Source organism: Hippocampus guttulatus, chromosome 14 (genome assembly GCF_054856545.1).
Source record: "Hippocampus guttulatus isolate MCC_2025c chromosome 14, RoL_Hgut_1.0, whole genome shotgun sequence".
Lineage (NCBI taxonomy): Eukaryota > Metazoa > Chordata > Actinopteri > Syngnathiformes > Syngnathidae > Hippocampus > Hippocampus guttulatus.
In genome coordinates, this window is record NC_141274.1 from 1,942,321 (window position 1) to 1,961,017 (window position 18,697).

Below are 18,697 nucleotides of genomic sequence, written 5' to 3' on the forward strand. Positions count from 1 at the left end.
TTTTTATGTCAAGTAATTGTAATGAATTAAGAGTTAAGTGCCCTGGCATAGTTGAATGAATCATCTAGAGCCTACGCAGGCAGAACTTATCTTTGGGGTCAATTTGACCCTACATGTTTAATGTCTCCAAAAATTTTTTTTTGGTTCACATTTTATGAATTTTTCTTCATGCGGACAGCTCAGTAGTCATTCGTTCATAAAATGAACATGTTTTCAAACCTGTGCACGTTGTACACTTCAGTGATATTTGGGCTCACTTTTAGCTCTGTAAAACAGATCAGAAAGATGAACATTCTGTTTCGGAAGTTATTGATACCTTCCTGGGTTTTTTTTTTTCTTCGAAAAGATTTAGGGCCCTACAACGGAACGATAACAGTGCCACAACCACTAATAGCTCAGAATTGACCGATAAATTCAATCACAGCCCACATATATACACATCTTTAATTTTTTTTCATAATTTAAATTACAACATGAGAAGGTTTATAAAATGTAACAAAAAATGCTCAAGCAAGTCAAGAAACTATGACCAAATAACATGTACTGGAATTACAAAATAAACTGTGTGTGTGTGGGGGACACTAAAATCAACAATTCGACTAATGTTTGGTCAATTGCTTTCAGTCCATCGCCTCACCAGTGCGCGTGATTTAGGTTTAGTGAGGAAGGCATATGAGCATGGGTCCCAAAATGTGATTCTCGTGAGCGATCATCAAAGGCACCGTGAGAAATTATCCAATTTGTAGTTTTTCAAAAATTGCATTCCTTAATTTACAATAAATGTCCTTGTGTTTCTATGCCTGCGACGTAGAGTGTCAGGTAAAACAATTCAATGATTTTCCACTAGATGGCAGCAAGCACAATTCACCTGTTGCCATTCAACACAACAGAACAATTGCGTTTTTAAACAAGCCGGCTTTCACATTGAATCAATAAATATGAGTTCATTTGGACAAGCTCGCCATGACTTCACTTTATACTTTTCACCCCCCTCATGTAAAATATGCGCTCAGTAAACTTTGGGAAACACTGCGACAGACCGATGGAGGGTTCAAAGTTTGTTGGAGAAGCCGGCAAGTTGGCGCATGCGCAGCTCCAAGGTTGGCGAAGCCACTCGGGAGCACGTAAAGCGGCGACACAGGTGGATCGAAAGGCGGCATCATGACGACGGCGTAGCCTTGGACGTGATTCGAGTCCCGTCTGAACGGCGTGCTGAGGATGTTGTCTATCGTGAAGGAACTCGAGAACTTTTTCGCCGCGATCGGCGGCGCGTCCTCGCAGCTGCTTTTCTCCTCCTCCTCCTTCTGTTTGCCGAGGCGGATGCTGATGCGCTTTCGCCTGCGCCTGAACACGCCGTCGGCGAACGTGTACTCGCTGTGCGGGTTGAGCATCCAGAAGTTGTCCTTCCCCCACGGCCGGGAAGGGTCCCGGAGCACTTTGTGGAAACAGTCGTTGAGCGACAGGTTGTGGCGCACAGAGTTCCTCCAGCCCGTGTAGCTGCCGCGGAAGAAGGGAAACTTGTTCATGAGATACTCGTTGATTTCGGCCAAGGTCAGGCGTCCGTGCGGCGAGTCCCGGATGGCCATGGCGATGAGGGCGATGTACGAGAACGGCGGTTTGGATCTGCGCATGTACGGCTTCGATTTGCCTGCGAGGGGACTGTGCGCCGCGCAGTCCCCATCCGAGCCCAACTCCTCGCACTCCCTCGGCTCTGGCGGCCTGGCGGTGGTCTCGACAAAGTTCAGGTTGTGGTGTTTCCCGCACACGACCCCAAGCTTCATTTTTTTTTTTTTTTTACCCCCTGAGCCGATCGCGTCTCGAAGTTCTCGTGCGTAAAAATGTGCCAATTGCTTCCAGTGGCTGTACCTTTGCGATGCACGTTCTCACCTACAACCTGTTTGAGCAACACTTTATAGTTTACCTCGGGGACAACCCAAAAGGGCGGGGCTTGTGATTCCTCGTAACGGCGTTTCCCATCCTTTGAGTCGAGGCACATTTTTACATGAGAAAAAAAAAAATTCCACGGAACAACAGCGGACAAAATGTCAGAAAAACTACATGTCACGTCTGGCGTTCAGTGGAAGAGCATTCATTCTCTTATCTTGTCACAATACATCACCGGCGGTGATAAATCAAAGTTACTTGGAATGAAATCTTCAGACCAATGAAGCAAAATTGGACAATTTCCCACAGCACACCTGATGGTCTCTTACAGCACGCTAATGTGTCACTGCCTTCAATGTTTTGTACATGACTGTACACTGTAGTATGCGTTTGATCTCCAGAAACCCCCACAGAATGCAGGGCTGTTGCTAGGGCTACACAAGAGGGGCTATGGCCCCCCACACCCTCCACCACCCCAAAAAAGAACAAAACCAAAAAAAAAAAAAAGCCGATTACTTATTAACTAGAATCACATGGCATGTGCAACAAATAATGGATGGAAAATAAACACAACCAAGTTAAAACATCCAAAATTAAATAAATGGAGCCCAAGGCCATTGCCGGTGTGGTATGACTTCTTGCTGAATCTCAACATACATAATGCCAGGGACTTATCATTGGAACCACACCTGTGGAAATATGATGTGCTATTACACTCCTTTTGCCCATAGCTGCACTTGAATCTCCACTTGTTAAGCCTACGCGGTCTTCCTGGAGGTCGAATCTCCTTCTGCGCTCGGTGCCATTACATCATCATCGTCCAACAACAAGAAACATTTAGTGATGCATTTCTCTTCCTAATTAACCACCTTGACTTGCAAAGCAACCACGAGTCCCAAATCTGGAACACAGTAGTACAGGGAGCGAGGCCTTGGCTAATTTGTACTTGTCTAGTAACTACGGCAGTCGTAAACTTTTCTCATGATTTACTCTATGTATCCGTAAGACTTGTTACACAAACACTCAACACAACCAGTTGCTCCACTCTCTGTCCGGCAACACCGCGAGTTTCTCAAAGCTTGCTAATTGGCTATTGTTACGTTGGACGGCACAATCACTCAAACCTCAATTTTGACCACACACAAAAGGATTTCCAAGCGTAAACAGTGAACGGGTTTAACATTTGCGATTGTCCGTCCCAACTATTATCCGAGCAGATTAGGTAATCGCTCCGAACACACCCCGCAGGGCAAGAGAACCGGTCAGGATAATCTTGTCGGGGTATGTGATGATCAGGCCTCTGCTGACTTGCACGTTTGTATCGCCGCAGTGTACCGAGAACTCTTTCGGAAATGTTGGGCTCCTAATTTCACGATATCTAGCAACGCCACGGCATTCTAAGACAACGATAACTTAAACGGAGTATTCTCATTCTTGTAAATTCAAATGTGTTATCGCAGCGGTTTTCACACTGAGGTTCCCAGACTCCCGTGGGGTCCACAAGCCAGACCTTGGGGGTCCGCAATCAACTATTATGCTGTATTTTTTTTTAAGTGCATACTTCCAAAAAACGGCATGCCAATAAAACTAAAACCATTCACATTCATTTCGATGACAACAAAAACTTGACAGGAAAAGTCAAAAGGGATTTTTTTTCTCAACATTGTCATCATATTTTTTAGAGAGAATAAAGGCATATTTTCCATAATAAAAACATATTACAAGACTATGGTTGTATTTTTGAGATCCACTCATTAAAATGTTTTTCGTCCCTCCTTTAAGATTATGACTTTGTTGCCACAAGATGACAACCCCCCTCCCTGCAAAAAAAAATTGAATTGCAACTTTTTCTTTTTCTTGAAAAGAGGCAACTTTTAATTCCACTGGCATAAACGGGTACACAGGTTTAAACAAACATGATCAACCGGAGTGAAAAACTCTGCCCTTTAACTCCACGTGGGGTGGGGGGGGGGCGGGGGGGTGAAGATCACTCTGGAGTAGCTTGCACGCACTTGTGGCTCCTCTTGTAACAAAATGTTGATTTGTTTTTTTCCGATGACAATTTCCTGTCTGGCTTTCGCGCAAGATCCAAGTGTCACTTTTGACAGGCGTTATGCAAATAATTAAAGAAAGATAAAAGAATCTTCCTCACCGCCAGCTAAAGGGCTGCAGAAAACAGGACCAAAACGACTTGATTACCATCAGCCATTAAAGTAATCGCTCACCCGGGATGTCTGCACATTTGAAAGTAGTATTCAGATATAATTTAATTGTGGGTTTGGAAGCTTGGAAGGACATGAATTATGGAAACGCCTGTACCTTGACTCTACAAACATTTTAATAGGCAAAGCCACAAACTGGATCCCCGTTTTGAGCATGGACATCATCCACAAATGCAAAACTACAAGCATTGGCGATGTGCCGTCAGCTGTGTACCATGTTAAGCAACTCTGGGACGTCGAAATGTAAAACACACCCCGATAATCATCGATGAACTCTCAGACAGTTCAAGTTTTTGTGCGCGCTAATGATCATTTTGTGCGCACGTTCTAACATGTTGTGCACACGATGTCGTCGTGCACGTGCGCAAAGCAGTCCGTGCTCACAAGGTCGTTCCCCATGCGAACGTAATCGTTACAGCGTGTGCACAAATTAGTTTATTTAGTTTTTTTGCTATGTCATGTCTGGGGCTCGATACAAATGCATCGAGCAGGAAACAAAGGAGACCCATTTAATTTGCTTTAGTGGGCTACAAAAAACCAAAAAGATCCGATGAGTCGGAGCTTCCCTGAGTTTGAAGCGTGCTCTGTTTGCAATCATTGGACGAAAGATGCGTCCAACATGAAAACGGGACTAATCCCAATCATCTTTCGTGGCCAAGGATGGGAAACACACAAGAAATTTGTCTCGGCTATGCGCCAAAGCCCCGCATAAGCATTTAAGTGTACTTTGCACGATCGATCGCGGCATGCCCTTTGTAATTATACGGAAAAGCATTTGTATGGCGCAACGCATTTCGGTCATGTAAACCGTTTGCAGCAGATTGCGCACGGTGTCTAGAAATAACCCTGGAAAAGACGTCTATACCGACGTACGTGTGCGCTGGAGTTTGCCTAAATCCCGCTCGCTGTCTACACAAACAAAAGTTGTGTGCGTGTGAGGCGGCCGTTAGTCGGGGGGGGGGGGGGGGTTCGGGATGATTTCCAGATGATTAGGCCTCGGCAAACGTAAACAGGAGCCTCAGCATCCGGGATGCATTCAAAAGGATCAAAATAAAAACACAATTTGATGCTCGTTTCAAACGCTGCGCGTTGCTATTTTTGAAAATCGGCCACTAAGGCCGATTATGCACAAACATGTCATCACGGGAAGCCTTAAACGCATTTGGACGCAAGTTCTTGCTTGTGCGGTAATTTCAGTCCTGTTGTACATTCCCGCACGCGGCGTGACAGCAAACTCCGCGCATTCGGTCGGAGCAAATTGTGCAAGCTCAGCCGTCGCCCTGCCCCTGTAATATTCTCAACTACAGGCCGTCTATTTCAAGACGACCATTCCTTTATATCTTGCCAAAAGCAGACAAGAAAAAATGATGTGAGGAAACGGGACTTTTTTTTTTCCCCCCTCATGGGCGATCAGGGCAGATTGTTACTTTACTTTATCCATCCATCCATTTTCTGATCTGCTTAATCCTCACAAAGGTCGCGGGGTTGGTGGGGGGGTGCTGGAGCCTATCCCAGCCGTCTTCGGCAGTAGGCGGGGGACACCCTGAACCGGTTGCCAGCCAATCGCACAAAGGGCACACAAAAACGAACAACCATCCGCGTTCACACTCACACCTCGGGACAATTTGGAGTGTTCAATCATCCTGCCATGCATGATTTTGGAATGTGGGAGGAAACCGGAGGACCCGGAGAAAACCCACGCGGGCCCGGGGAGAACATGCAAACTCCACACAGTGAGGCCGGAGCTGGAATTGAACCCGGTACCTCTGCACTGTGAGGTCAATGTGCAAACCACCGGACCACCGGGCTGCGTTACTTCACTTTATAATCGATAAAATGCCGTTGACTACGCCTGCTGCTTTCGAAGATGCACAGTGTTTGTTTATGATTATTCATGTAGAGGTGTCAATCACCCGCTGATCCAGAAATCTATCGCTCGAAGTCACGGGTGTTTGTTAAGTCGTTTACTTCCGCTTCCATCACTTCAAACGTCATTTTATTGTTGCGTAGTGGGAACAGCTGCCGTTATTGAAAGCTCCGAAATAAAGCTTTCACCCCCGTCGCTCCATCAGCGCTGTTGGAGCGAGTCAAAGCGGCAAAAGATCGCAATCTTAGGACAAAACAGCCACCGACCAAGGGAGATTCAGAGTCAGCGTACGACATTTTAACCCGGGAAGTCACTTGCGCGGCCGACTTCAAAATTGTTGACCGGTGTCATTGGAAGGACTAAACACAGTACTTCAATTTTGCTTTTCAGTTTGCATCTATAAGAAGTATTATACACCGTCTACATCATGACAATGAAAGCATTTCAAAAAGGGGGAGTGGTCCAGTTTGTATTTCTTGCATGCACGCTACGAAGGGCACACCAGGCTTGCATGTGCATTGGCGGCGTCTCGTAAACTGTGACTGACAAGCTGCAGGGCCGCAAAAACTGTTCACGGCTTGGCAACAGAGGGAAACGGCGCACAGACATTACAAAATCGGACAATCCGCGGCTTGCATCTACGGTCCAAAGAATAAAATTGAAACATCAATGAGGATTCCGTGCTGATAAATATTCAGGTGCCAAATTCTCAATGCTGTTGCTGGCATTTTCACACGCGGCAAAGTCTATTTTCAAACCGATGCGCAACAACCCAGCAGCCGTTTCTCATCTTTTCTGATCTCACTCGAGAGAACGGAAGAGAAACATCAAATCAATCAACCACTTTTTTTTTTTTGCAGAGTGGGACATCTTCGTCATGTCCTGTGCCCATTTTGCACTTGACAACACTTCCGTTTCCTTAAGCACCTTCTCGTATCTTGCCACAATGGTCGATTTGGAAGAGTTGACTTGAACGCACACCCGCATGCACACACGCACACGAGTCAACGTGCCGGTTGTGTATACAAAGTGAGCAGTAACGTGCGGGCCATATTTGCGGGGACAATGGTTGCGTGAGGCCATGCTCCGCTGCCCCTTGCATGCATCTCTTGAAAGGCGACATGAGGGAGCGCGCCGGCCCCAATCGCTGATCAACTATCATCATTTCACATCACACCGGCATTCAAGAAGAAGAAATGCTGCATTTTTTTTCCCCCCCCTCCTCCTCCGCCTCGTATTTTGGAGCCGGCAAGGTCCCGCATCGTCCGTACCATGACGATGATATTTCGGAGTGAGAGAAGGCAAACATTTAAAAATGCTCCGGTGTGACAGTGATAAAGAAAAGAATGTGCAAATGAGTGTCACGTTTTCAGACCGGGAATGCGCGGCGAGTACTTCACGAGCCAAAACAACGGGAGCCCGACATCGCGTCTTTGTTGCCGACAGTGCCTTTGAGGCACGCGTTACATTATGTGACTTTGTACAAATGGGAGGGGACGAGCAGTTATTCCACATGCAGCTCGTTTTTTTTCTTTGCCAGGTCATCGACCTTCTGGCTGGCTATTGAAATTGTTCAGTCTTTTTTTTTTTTGACAACGTCCGGGTATACAACTTTTTGAAAAACACCACCACCTAGAGTGGTTCAACCGATCCCATGCACAATCCCGTAGTGCTCCGTCATCCGTCGCATGCTTTACAGTCGGGGGGGGGGGGGGGGGGGAGAACATTTCTAGAAATTCAAATCATCTTTTTGATTTGCATAGTCGGGGCAGAAATAACGAGTTCGGCTTGAAATAGAAACTCATGTCGACGCTGTCAGCAGCGCTTAACCTTTCCCCAAAAACCACGCTCAACTTGTTTTACACGCCTTAGGGCATCTGACGCGAATGAAGGGAAACTATAACACATTTCAGTGATGGTGTACACCGCCCCCCCCCCCCCCTCCTCCCACTCCTTCGGTTCAGATAGGAAGAGATAATGTCATGGTACTCCAGCTCCAGGGTTTGGAAGGGCTTTTCTCAACAGAGGGGAAATTATGACGCAAAAAGGCAATTGGAGAATGGATGAAAAAGGAGGAACACTATGGGGGCAGAGGGGGGGGGGGGGAAGTTATTTGTGAAATAACTAAGCCCCCACACAAGTTAAACAACGCACACATCTATCTCCATCTGCTTGGATGTTAGTCACAGGGGCAAATACGGTCTTGCCGTCAAAATTTCATGTACTGCGGCGCTCTGGATTCTAAGTGTGTGTGTGTGTGTGTGTGTTTGGTTGCCGTTATTTGTTGCCGCAGTTACCAGGGATTTCTTTCCTGATTGAGTCGCCGTTGTTGGTGTAAACACTCCGGAGGCGAGATCAAATGTAAAAAGTACGGCCTGTAAAGAACTGAGCGACGCGGCAGCGACTCCTTCTGTGCGCTTGGGTCTTTGTTTAAAATGTCTTTGTCTGTAATCATAGCATGATGCGGAGGATATTTGCTCTGTGCCCTACGACCAAAAATAAAAAATAAATAAAAGACGACAACAAAAAAGAATTGTTGGAATCAAACCTACAGTATGTGTCTATTCAAATTCTTTGTGCTGAAATGAAGGCAATGTCTGTTTCTTATTTCTTGGTCTCTGGCACATTCCATAAACACATCTCCCTGGTGGTCTGAGACCGAGTGTGTGTGTGTGTGTGCGCATGCACATTTGAGGGGTGGGGCGCAGGGGCGGGGGGGGGGGTAAATTGAGAAAGCCAAGCCATTGATGGCCAAATGCTCGGTACAGCCCAACTCAATCTGACAGCTCAGTTAAATTATATTTATTTCCAGGCCACATGCTTCCAGAGCCGTTTTCCGATTCATTCCCGCAGGTGGACCGCCCGATGCCTCAAAACAGCGGCGTTTCACGATGTGCGTGTGCGTGTGAACAGACGTGTGTTTATAAAATGCCTGACAACTATGTGTGTCGGGCATGCAAGGTGGATACACAAATTAAAGTGAGACGAATGCTACTTCCTTGTACTTGCAACACACCATAAGGTGCATTTAAGTGATCAGCCAGCTTCTAGCTGACTTTCATAATCCACGCTGCTGCATAAATACCACCGTTGAATCAGTCACGCCGCAATGCTACGCTATTAAAAAATAAATAAATCTGAGTGCATTTAAGTGAGTGCAACAACGCAAGCCAGTCGCATTTACTTATATCTTTAAGTTCAATAAACTCATGTCAACTGTATTTATAGAGCACTTTAAAACAACCACCGCTATATACAAAGTGTTGTACATGGAGCAAATATCATCTATACAACAATAAAACGAGAATTAATAACAAAGACAGTAGAAAGCACAAAAAAGTAAAACTAAGATCAAGTCCGAGTTATGCCGAGTCAAATGCCAAAGAATACAAATGAGTTTTGAGATGAGTTCTACAGATGGGCTTGCCTAACATTCAATGAGAGGTCATTCCTAAAAGAGGGACCAGCAACGGAAAAGGCTCGATCCCCCGTGAGCCTCCGCTTAGTTCTTGGTACTTCTAATGTCTGGTCCGCAGACCTGAGGACCAGACAGGTGTGTAGGGGCCGAGGAGAAAAACTGTTCCGTCAACTCATTTCTTTGTGGTGAAATGCAGGGCAGCAAATTTTTGCAACAGCAAAATTTCAAACATTTAAAACGTGATCAAGGTTTGTTGCCTTGAAATCTTTTGTTCACCCAATTTCTTTTATTTCTTTTTTTTTAGTGTTGGACCCAGTCTACACCCTTGATCCCATCTGACCAATCCTGCAATGCTGATTGTTCAGAAGTATAAAGCTTGTGATGAAACTACTTGAGCGCAAGCCTTAAAAAAAATAAATAATAATAATAATTAAGAAATTCAAAAATGTATGTTGAGTGAGTCATTTCAATGAGAATGGACTGCCTAACGTAACGTAACGAATTGTAAAATCTGAATAACCTCTTCCAGCCATGAGTGTCACACACAAGGGGCATTTACAGCGTTTCACCGCATGGTCGTGATTCACTAGATGTGAATACAGAAATTACCCTTTTTTGGGGTGGGGGTCGAGGGGGGGGGGGAGGTGCTGTCACTTTGGTGACATGTTAAAGTGGAGTGGTATGGAAGAGCCAAACGTAGGCTTACGAACGTGTGCCCCAAGCAGCCTTGGCTCATTTGCTCAGGGCCCGTTGCCATGGAAACGAAGGCCAGACGTAAACGCCGGTTTGAAGGCCGCATGAATTTTTGACGCCGGCGTGTGGTTGAGGCGCGGCGGAAATGACGTCATGTGGCCTTCAAATGGAGGACGCAGCTTACAAATTTGGACACAATCTAAGGAAATGTCGAAATCCCATTCGTGTTGATGCTAAATAGAGTGGGGAGTTGAACTGATTTGAATGTTATTTTTCTCCCTCAATAATTTCAAATGTCCACAGATTGGTGCATAAAAGTTCCGCATTGGTGCGTCGGAAAAGGTTTGACCCGAGTTATAACGGCTTCAAGCCACAAAACTTTTCCAGAAGTTGAATTTCCGTGAAAGAAATTGAGGGGGTGTGGCGCTACCCTTCGACATCAGACATACGGGCCAGTCAGGCCGTGCGGTATGACAACTTATCTGATCATTTTAAAGCATTTAAAATGATAATACATTAAGGATTCTCCGCAGTAGATTTTTACATAGATCTGGTTGGCTGGATCAGATCGGCAGATTATAATTTTTTTGCATTCTGTGCAAGAATCCACGAAGGGTTGTGTTGTCACAATTTACCCCCCGCCCCCTCCTCCCAATTTTGAATTTGAATTACTTTTTTTTCCACAATACATTTCAATAGGCATCCATTAAACATTAATTTTGGCGATTCGTGGGCCGGGATGAATACTGGAGTTGAAACAAGATCAAATAAGATCACGGTAAAAATAAATAAGCCTGAGTAAAATGAATACATGAAAAAAAAAATCTAAATGAGAAAATCAGCCAAAGCCTCCTTTTAAAAATATTGACGTTCTCTGCAGCCCTGAGTTCCTCCTGCAGGCCATTCCACAAACGTGGGCGGAAAACTTTTTCTTTGCCATCAGCAATTCGAGAGGCAGTCGGCTCGTCGTGAAAAAGAAGTCTAACAAACAGAATGGATGAACCAACAAGAAAAACTAGAAAGTGGTGGGAAACCAAGAGCGAACTGCCAATGGATAATGACTAAAGCGTCCTTCTTCGAGCATCCTCTCTCTAATTTCTAATCGCAATTTTCTGTCACCTCGCACAGACGACGTGTCCATGCAGGCGCCATTTCATGGAATGCCGCTGGTCCAGATGTCACACTGGAGCATTCGTGTGTGTAAGCACCTGACAGACACACAGACGCAAGTGTCATAACTCATCTTCGTAGCACGTGTCAAAATCACAGACGCTGCTTTCCCAGCCCATCGGAACATGTGTTAAGCCATCAACAAAGTCGACATGTCACACGTTCAGCCAGTTAATGGGCGTCGTGATCACTGGTGTTGACGGTAAGACGTGAATGATGAACTACATGTTAAGACATCGGACTGTAAATATCTTGGGGGGGGGGGGGGGGGAGGGGGAATGCAAAAAAAAATTAAATGCACACCCACATGCCTGTGCTGAGTATGCAGACAATAATTTGTGGAGCAGCACGCACTTTCGGGCTGCTGCAAAACGCCCCCCCCCCCCCCCCAACCCATATCGCGGTGTGTGGCATGTCCACAACAAGCGGAATGTCAACTGCACTTGAAATTTGATCCGCACCTCTTGGAAGTCGTCCGTTTTGGAGATCTAAGGGCGATTACTGCCGCCCGCGTTGCGTTCGAGGCCCAAATTCAGCTGTCAACCTCAGTCTCATAATCATAATTTCTGGGCAGGCACCGACACCCGGGGGGCATAGCAACTCCTGGCGTTGTTTTCGCTCTCTGGTTGCATAATCGAGGGCTAACCTGGGCCGCGCTTGGGAGACGCCGCGGCGCGGTGCGAGAGGGTTTAAAGGAGGCTTGCGAGAACACATTCACACAACCCGCCAGCCGCTCCGTGCCAAGTTAAGGTGCGTGAGAGACTCTGCCCCACCCCATTTCATGACTCATTCCCCATTTACTCGGTGACATCTGATAAAGGCGAATAAAACAGTCATCTATATAAACATTCCTGATTATGAGAGGCGAACACGAGAGATTATATACACGCCAGCTCTGCGTGTGATTCATGTGGGTAAGGCTCCGACACGATGACAGAATCTAATGGGCTGATATGCAACCGGTCTACAGACAAGTAGGGCGGAGGTCTATAACAATCTCAGAGACGCTGGGCAATCTCACTTTTTGTTCAGATAGGGAGTCATTTTTGTCATACTAAATTCATACCAGCAAAAAAATGTAAGGAACATTCTCAGGGTAAAAATGTCGTGTGGGAAACACTCAATCCTAAATTCAAATGAATTCGCTAAATAATAGTCGCAGGTAGGGCTGTCGCTAACTAGTATTTTTAGAATCGATTATATAAATCATCCATGATACCGATCGGTTAATTGAATAATCGGATAAGATTTAATTTCGCATTGAAGTGAAATTACGAAACTATTTTTTTTTCTGATTAGTTTTTGTTCACCAATTACCGGTGTTTATGTGGTATCGTTTAGTGATAAACAAAATGACAACAATGAGGCAATACCACACCAGAGGGATTGATGTTGCACTCACCAACCTTTTTGAAAATGATTCCGATAACTGATTCGTTCATTGTTTTCATAAGTAAATGTCTTATTTTGACTGACCAAAATATTTTTGGTCGACTTTCATGAAAGACGACGGAAATCCAATATTTTTACTGCTGAGAGACTGAAATCAGAGGACAAGTTCAACAACGGCTCTTTCACGAGGACTTGATTTTGAAACGTGTAGTCGATTAATCGGACACTTGATTACTCGATTCATTTTGACACGCGCGACGAACGGGCCCCCTTCGCATACACAAACCACGAATCGTTGACACATTGCCCCGCAACATTTGACAGCAGAGGCAGAAAAAGCTTTGCAAATTAGACTTGGACATACATCAAGGAATACACGCTTCCATCAGGGGCTCAGTTGCGTACGTTCATGAAAATTATGAGGCCTGGAATTTGTCCCCAAATCGGCTACTTCAAACCAAAATGGTTGACTTCAAGTTCAGGTTGGAGCAGGTGCCCTTGATATTTTCTTGAGCCCTTTATGATTGTCCATTTCATTTCGGGCCATGCGGTGAAATTTGTTTGTGTTTCACTCCCTTTTTCATGGCACATCCAAGAAATCATGATCCAGTTTGGATGCCAGACTCAACCCAAATTAAACGGCGTAAATAATTCAATATCCGTCCGTCATGGAAACCTGGTTCCAAGTGAGCCTCATTTGGCCAAATTTCCAAAAAGCCCCAAAATGGCGGCTGCTTGTTCTATTACATATAATAGAGTTCTGCTCACCCATCTATGTCCACCTAGTTTCTTGATTCACTGGTGAAACAGATACTACAGCTACTGAGTTAATATTTTATCTGGGTCGTGTTTAGGACCTCTAAAACACTTTTTTTTTTTCAGAATACTGAACACACTCGGCAGCAAAAAAACGGTGAGTTTTTAGGCATGTCGAAGACTCAAAAACAACGATTCTGAAATGAGACTTTTGGTTTTGTTAGTCTGTGACTTCCTGGAAAAAAAAAAGTCAGAATTGTGATTTGAGTTGGACATCAGAGGTTTTGAAAACAAAGTTATGTGTTATCCCTGAGCTAAATGCATGAGCTAAATGCTAAATGCTTCCATGACATGGGGCATGTCATGGAAGGATGGGACAAACCATCAAAATATTTGGACAATTTCATTTATGACAACCAGTTGTCGTTTTGTATTTCGCTTCGCCTCTCTAAGCTTCAGTCTGCACAGACGGGTTGGTACGCCTCATCGCTGACAGCGAATGCGATTACATTCTAAAACCTTTCAGCCAAGGTAACAGTCAAGGCAAAAATAAACAATTTCATAACATGACAAGCCCTTAAAAGTTGAGAATCGCTGCTCTGTATTGAGGCCAAACTTGTTCCAGGTAAATAATCGGTGAGAATCTGAGGTCAATGCGGTGACTCACCAGCAGCCTGTTGTTGCTGAACAGGGAAGTTCAGGTTAGACACTTTGCATGTGGCAGATACCTTTCTCAGGAAATTGGGCACGGGACGAGTTGTGAAAGGATGTTTTTCTTTTCTACACCCAACGTTTGGCAAGTTGAGAGGAGGGTAGATGGGTTCGGGAGAGGTCAAAAAGAGAGCTCGCGGGAGTTGAAAGTTCTATTCTTGTGCCCTGCGAGCCAGACGAGGATCTCCCTCCTTTTGAGGCTCCGTGGGCCCGTCCCTTACCTTTCACCCAGAATACGCGTTTGACGTCAAGGGCAACAGCCAAAGAAGCCCATTTGAGACAGACGGGTCAGGTGATTGTGCAGTAGGTTCAGTTTTTTGGAGCACAAAGGGCGTACGTGTAATGAGATACGATACCTTGTCCACAGAAATAAATGTGAACAGTAGCAACGTATGTAGCAGGGAACGCCATAGAAGCGGGCCAGAAAGGTTTCAAAAACCAAAACTACAAACTTCCGCTTCGAAGTAATCTTCTATGCAGTCGAATGCACTGCCACCCTTCTCTCCCACTCCTGGAAGGATTCTTGGTGGAAGGATCCACCACAGCTCTGTTCGTCTAGGCCAGGGGTCGGCAACCCAAAGTGTTGAAAGAGCCATATAGGACAAACAAAACCCAAAAAACAAATATGTCTGGAGCCGCAAAAAAATAAAAACCTTCCATAAAACTTACAATGAAGGAAACACATGCTGTATGTATGTAGGAGACAGGACAGTCTCAGAATTGTTTATGCTATTCATTCCTTTGATGTGTGTTCACAAACGCCCCCATAGAATTTATTTAGTAATTTCCTTGCTTGATTTTTTTGTTTTGGTGCATTATTTTCGCTTTTCTTAGTGTCAGTGAAGTGATCATTAATTTCCGTTTTTCAGAGGCTGTCTTTGAACGCCTCTCGAGTCGAACGAGAAGAGAGAAGGCACGGAGTCGGACGCAGACGTGTCTGTGTTTGTCGAGACTGTTAAAAGCATAAATAGAGTGTACGTTTTAAAAAAACACAGCTTTCTTTTTTCAGAGTTGCAACATGTATCTACATCTATTTGAGCTATATTAGCCTGCTATCAAAATCTTTTTCCATTTTCAAACATTTTTAATAAAGCTCCGGGGAGCCACTAGATGTCGCTAAAGAGCCGCTCTGGAGCCACGTATTGCCGACCCCCGGTCTAGGCCAGGAACTGTCAGATGCTCAGGGCATGATGAGCACGCACGCCACGCCGAAGCGTTTTGCAAACGACTACACGACTGGTGTCCACGTGATCCTTGAATGTAACGACCCTACATGAAGGTCACTGTTCCCGTCTGTTCAGAGTTCATTTTCCATCGATAAAGTGGTCATTTGTACCAGTTTATCAACAAAATCTTTAGATGAAGGTCAAAGAATCGGGTACTTGAGTGCCATGTCACAACCATATGAAAATGTAGCAACGGAGTAGAGCACAACATTCAACAATCTCCTTTGAACAAAAGGGCTGCAGTTTTGGGCTTACATGCCACACTCCTGGGTGATGTTTTTTGAGAACCACCCTTTTCACGTTGCCATTTTTTTTTTTTTTTTGCAATGTTGGACAAAGCAGCCAAGACAACGAGGTGGGAAAACTTTCCCACGTCACATACTGTATTCATGTGTGACGTCCATTTACAGGGCCAGTCAAAAAAAAAACCGTACTAAATACTCACTGTACTGCATTATATTTACACAAAATCTGTGAAATGATAAATACCTGTCGTGTTCTTTTACTCTATCCTTCATTATCAAACAATGGAACAACAATTTTTTTGTGTTCCCCCACTTTAATAATTTATGTGGCACTGCCTCTTTGGAATGGTAGGACATTGTTTGTTTTTTTTGCTATTTCCGTCAGGCTTTGTGACTGAGACGATCAAAACGCAACCGACAGGAGAAACCCCGCGGTGCGTCGCCAATATTCTAAAACACGACGCGGTCGGACACCACCGGTTAAAACACGGTTGCTCATTTGCCGGCATTCATCCACAACATTTGCTGACACATCAGATGTCCTGAGCTGAGCTGCCACCGCCCCCCCATCCCAAACCCCCTCCATTGTCTAGAAATGTTATGTAAAATTCCATATTGTAGCAAATATCGGGCATTCCCTTTTTCAGGATCCAATGTTTATGCAAATGCTGGCACCTCAGTGAGATGTGGGAACAAGAAGACCTTGCGTCGATCAACACAATGGACGGCCAAAGTCAAAGAGTCAGAAACCATGAAAGCATTTCCCGTCCATTGACCTATTGTCAGTCCAAGCCTGCCATGGTGTGGAATGAGATCAAAACAAGTCCTTTGTAATCGGATCCTCATCCAGCATCAAACAAACTGGACCAAAAAGAAAAAGAAAAAAAAAAACAAAACAAGGTAAAAGGTCACAAAAATAGTCGGGGACAAAGCAAACAATGCCATTGTAACCGCAGGGCGACAAGTCGGATACTCCGATATTGAATTATGCCACACCTTTAGTTTGCTATTAAACGTTCCAATTACCTGACACGGAACACAAAATAAAATGTATGCAGATGAATAAATCAAAACAACAAGGTCAAATGTTTCCCACTGTACAACGGAACATGAAAGAAACAACGCTTAACACAGTCTCTCATGTTACAAGCGAGTCTGCAGGAATGACTTTTCGAGTCAATCCGTTTCCTCGTAGGACAGCTGCAAGCCAAGCTCCGGAGTTACCATCCATGCTTTGCGGTCCGAATGCGTATCGCATGATTGAAAGCGCCGTTTGTTGTCGTTGAAAATGAAGCAGACAGAAGAAAGGAGAGAGAGCGGCTCACGACAGTCACAAAAAATTAAAGTCAGTTGGCACGAGAGGGAAAAAGAATTCAAAGATTTCCTTGAGAACATAATGAGAAGGGAGGTGCATTGTGAGAACAGAAAAACAAAAAAAAAGGGGAGAACTAGACTAGCGGAACATCAAGTGGGCCCTTACAGGCACAAAGTTGAATAGAAGTTTGGTAGCTATCATATGTGACGTCTACTCGAACCTGTTGCTGAAGTGACATCTTAGTCACAGTGTTTGCACCCCATGCGACCAAACAAACAAAATAAGCAGTCGGATCCCTTTCAAACACTGCCAGCGGTGTAACCTTTTGCTTTGACAGAGTGGAAGTTTTCCAGACGTCTCATCTTTCTGACAAGAACTGTCAATGTTTATTCCCGTGGAATGAGTCATAACTTTCTTGTATTTTGAATTTGATGAATGTGATAGTCAAAAAAAAAAGAAAAGAAAAAAGCCGAACAATCGACATTTTACCTCTCCAAAGTGTTTTGAAACTGATTATATCGAGTGCTGAAACTTTTTGGGTGGAATTCTTTCCCGTTCTTGCTTGTAAAATTGGAGTCGCGCGACAATCAGACCACATCTCCACCGCTTTTGTCTTGCTGACATTGACGTCACGCCTCCCACAATGCACCGCGCCAAATGTAAATGACGCCTTCTTTGGCAGGACAGAAAACGTTGGAGGCCAACGCCGACTCGGAATTTTCTCATTCGAGTCCGAACGGTCAGAGCATGTTGTCGTCAGAGGAATGTTGGGCCTGCACGTGCCGTTCTCCCGATGTCTGACGTATCTACGTAGGGGGGGGGGGGGGGGGGGGGCAAATGCACGGAAGCCTTGTACACTTGAAAAACGAACTCAAAAACACAAAGTCCTTAAAATCGCAATAAACCAAAGTAACAAACAATCACCTATGACAGAACCACAAAACAACATGACAGAAAAAAATAAAAATAAAAACATGACCCGATGGAGAGCTGGGAACCAAATGCAAGCAAACCAACGAGACAACAAGGAACACCTGGACTAGACAAAGGGGTTGAGGGAGCCGATTGGCTAACGCAAGGGACCCAGATGACAAGAACAGGTGGAAACAAAAACCAAACGAGGAAACCAAATCAAATGGAATCTAAACAAAAACAGAATGAGTAAGATGCAAAGTGGAGAGAGAGATAGTTCTTGTTGTAAACAGTAATGACTCAACGTAGCTCGATTCTCTACCTTGGCATTGGTGTCGACGCGGCTCACTCCCTTTCGGCACGCAATGTGGGCAAAGGAACATAAACAGGCTTGCGTCCGCCTCCACCCGAAGCTTACACACACGCTTCACGTGTCTGATTCAAGAATGTCCCGCGACTTGGAGCTCACGACGATTTGCCGTCGGGTTGAACTGATGCCGCAAAGGCCGTTGACTGAGCGGCATTCGACCAAAGCGAGACAAACGGATGCGCGCGGGGGGGATCATTTGTCAAAATGGGAATGTGGAAATGGTCAAAAGGAGCATGCTGGCGAACTTGGGCCCGAGTTACGGTCCACCGCGCGGGTCAAGCGGTACGAATGGGATATGCGTTGTGGCAGCGTAAAATGAATCTGATCGGAATCAGGCCTCTTCCAAATGCGAATAAAAACCCGACTGACATAAATGGCATTTGCCGTGCAAATCCTGCACACCAATCGATGACGTAGACGCACTTGCGTCTTCCCAAACAACATTTAATTAAATAATCACAGGCTTTCGATCGAAAACAAAAGCGAACGCATAGACCAATCATATATGGGCCAAAT

The 18,697-nt window shown here is 45.0% G+C and overlaps 2 protein-coding genes across 2 annotated transcripts in view; both read right to left on the reverse strand.

Annotated features, from left to right (window-relative positions):
* The window catches only part of irf4a (interferon regulatory factor 4a), a 57,492-nt gene that overhangs the window by 16,999 nt on the left and 21,796 nt on the right, over positions 1–18,697 (reverse strand). The gene's annotated exons all lie outside the window — the stretch shown is intronic.
* foxq1a (forkhead box Q1a) lies at positions 431–2,011 on the reverse strand. The gene has a single exon (XM_086129855.1). It carries the CDS (start codon positions 1,779–1,781, stop codon positions 993–995), a length of 789 nt encoding a protein of 262 aa, XP_085985981.1. The 5' UTR covers positions 1,782–2,011; the 3' UTR covers positions 431–992.

Coding starts and splice junctions, on each gene's coding strand:
- foxq1a (XM_086129855.1), bottom strand. CDS start 1,781: ATGAAGCTTGGGGTCGTGTGCGGGAAACACCACAACCTGAACTTTGTC.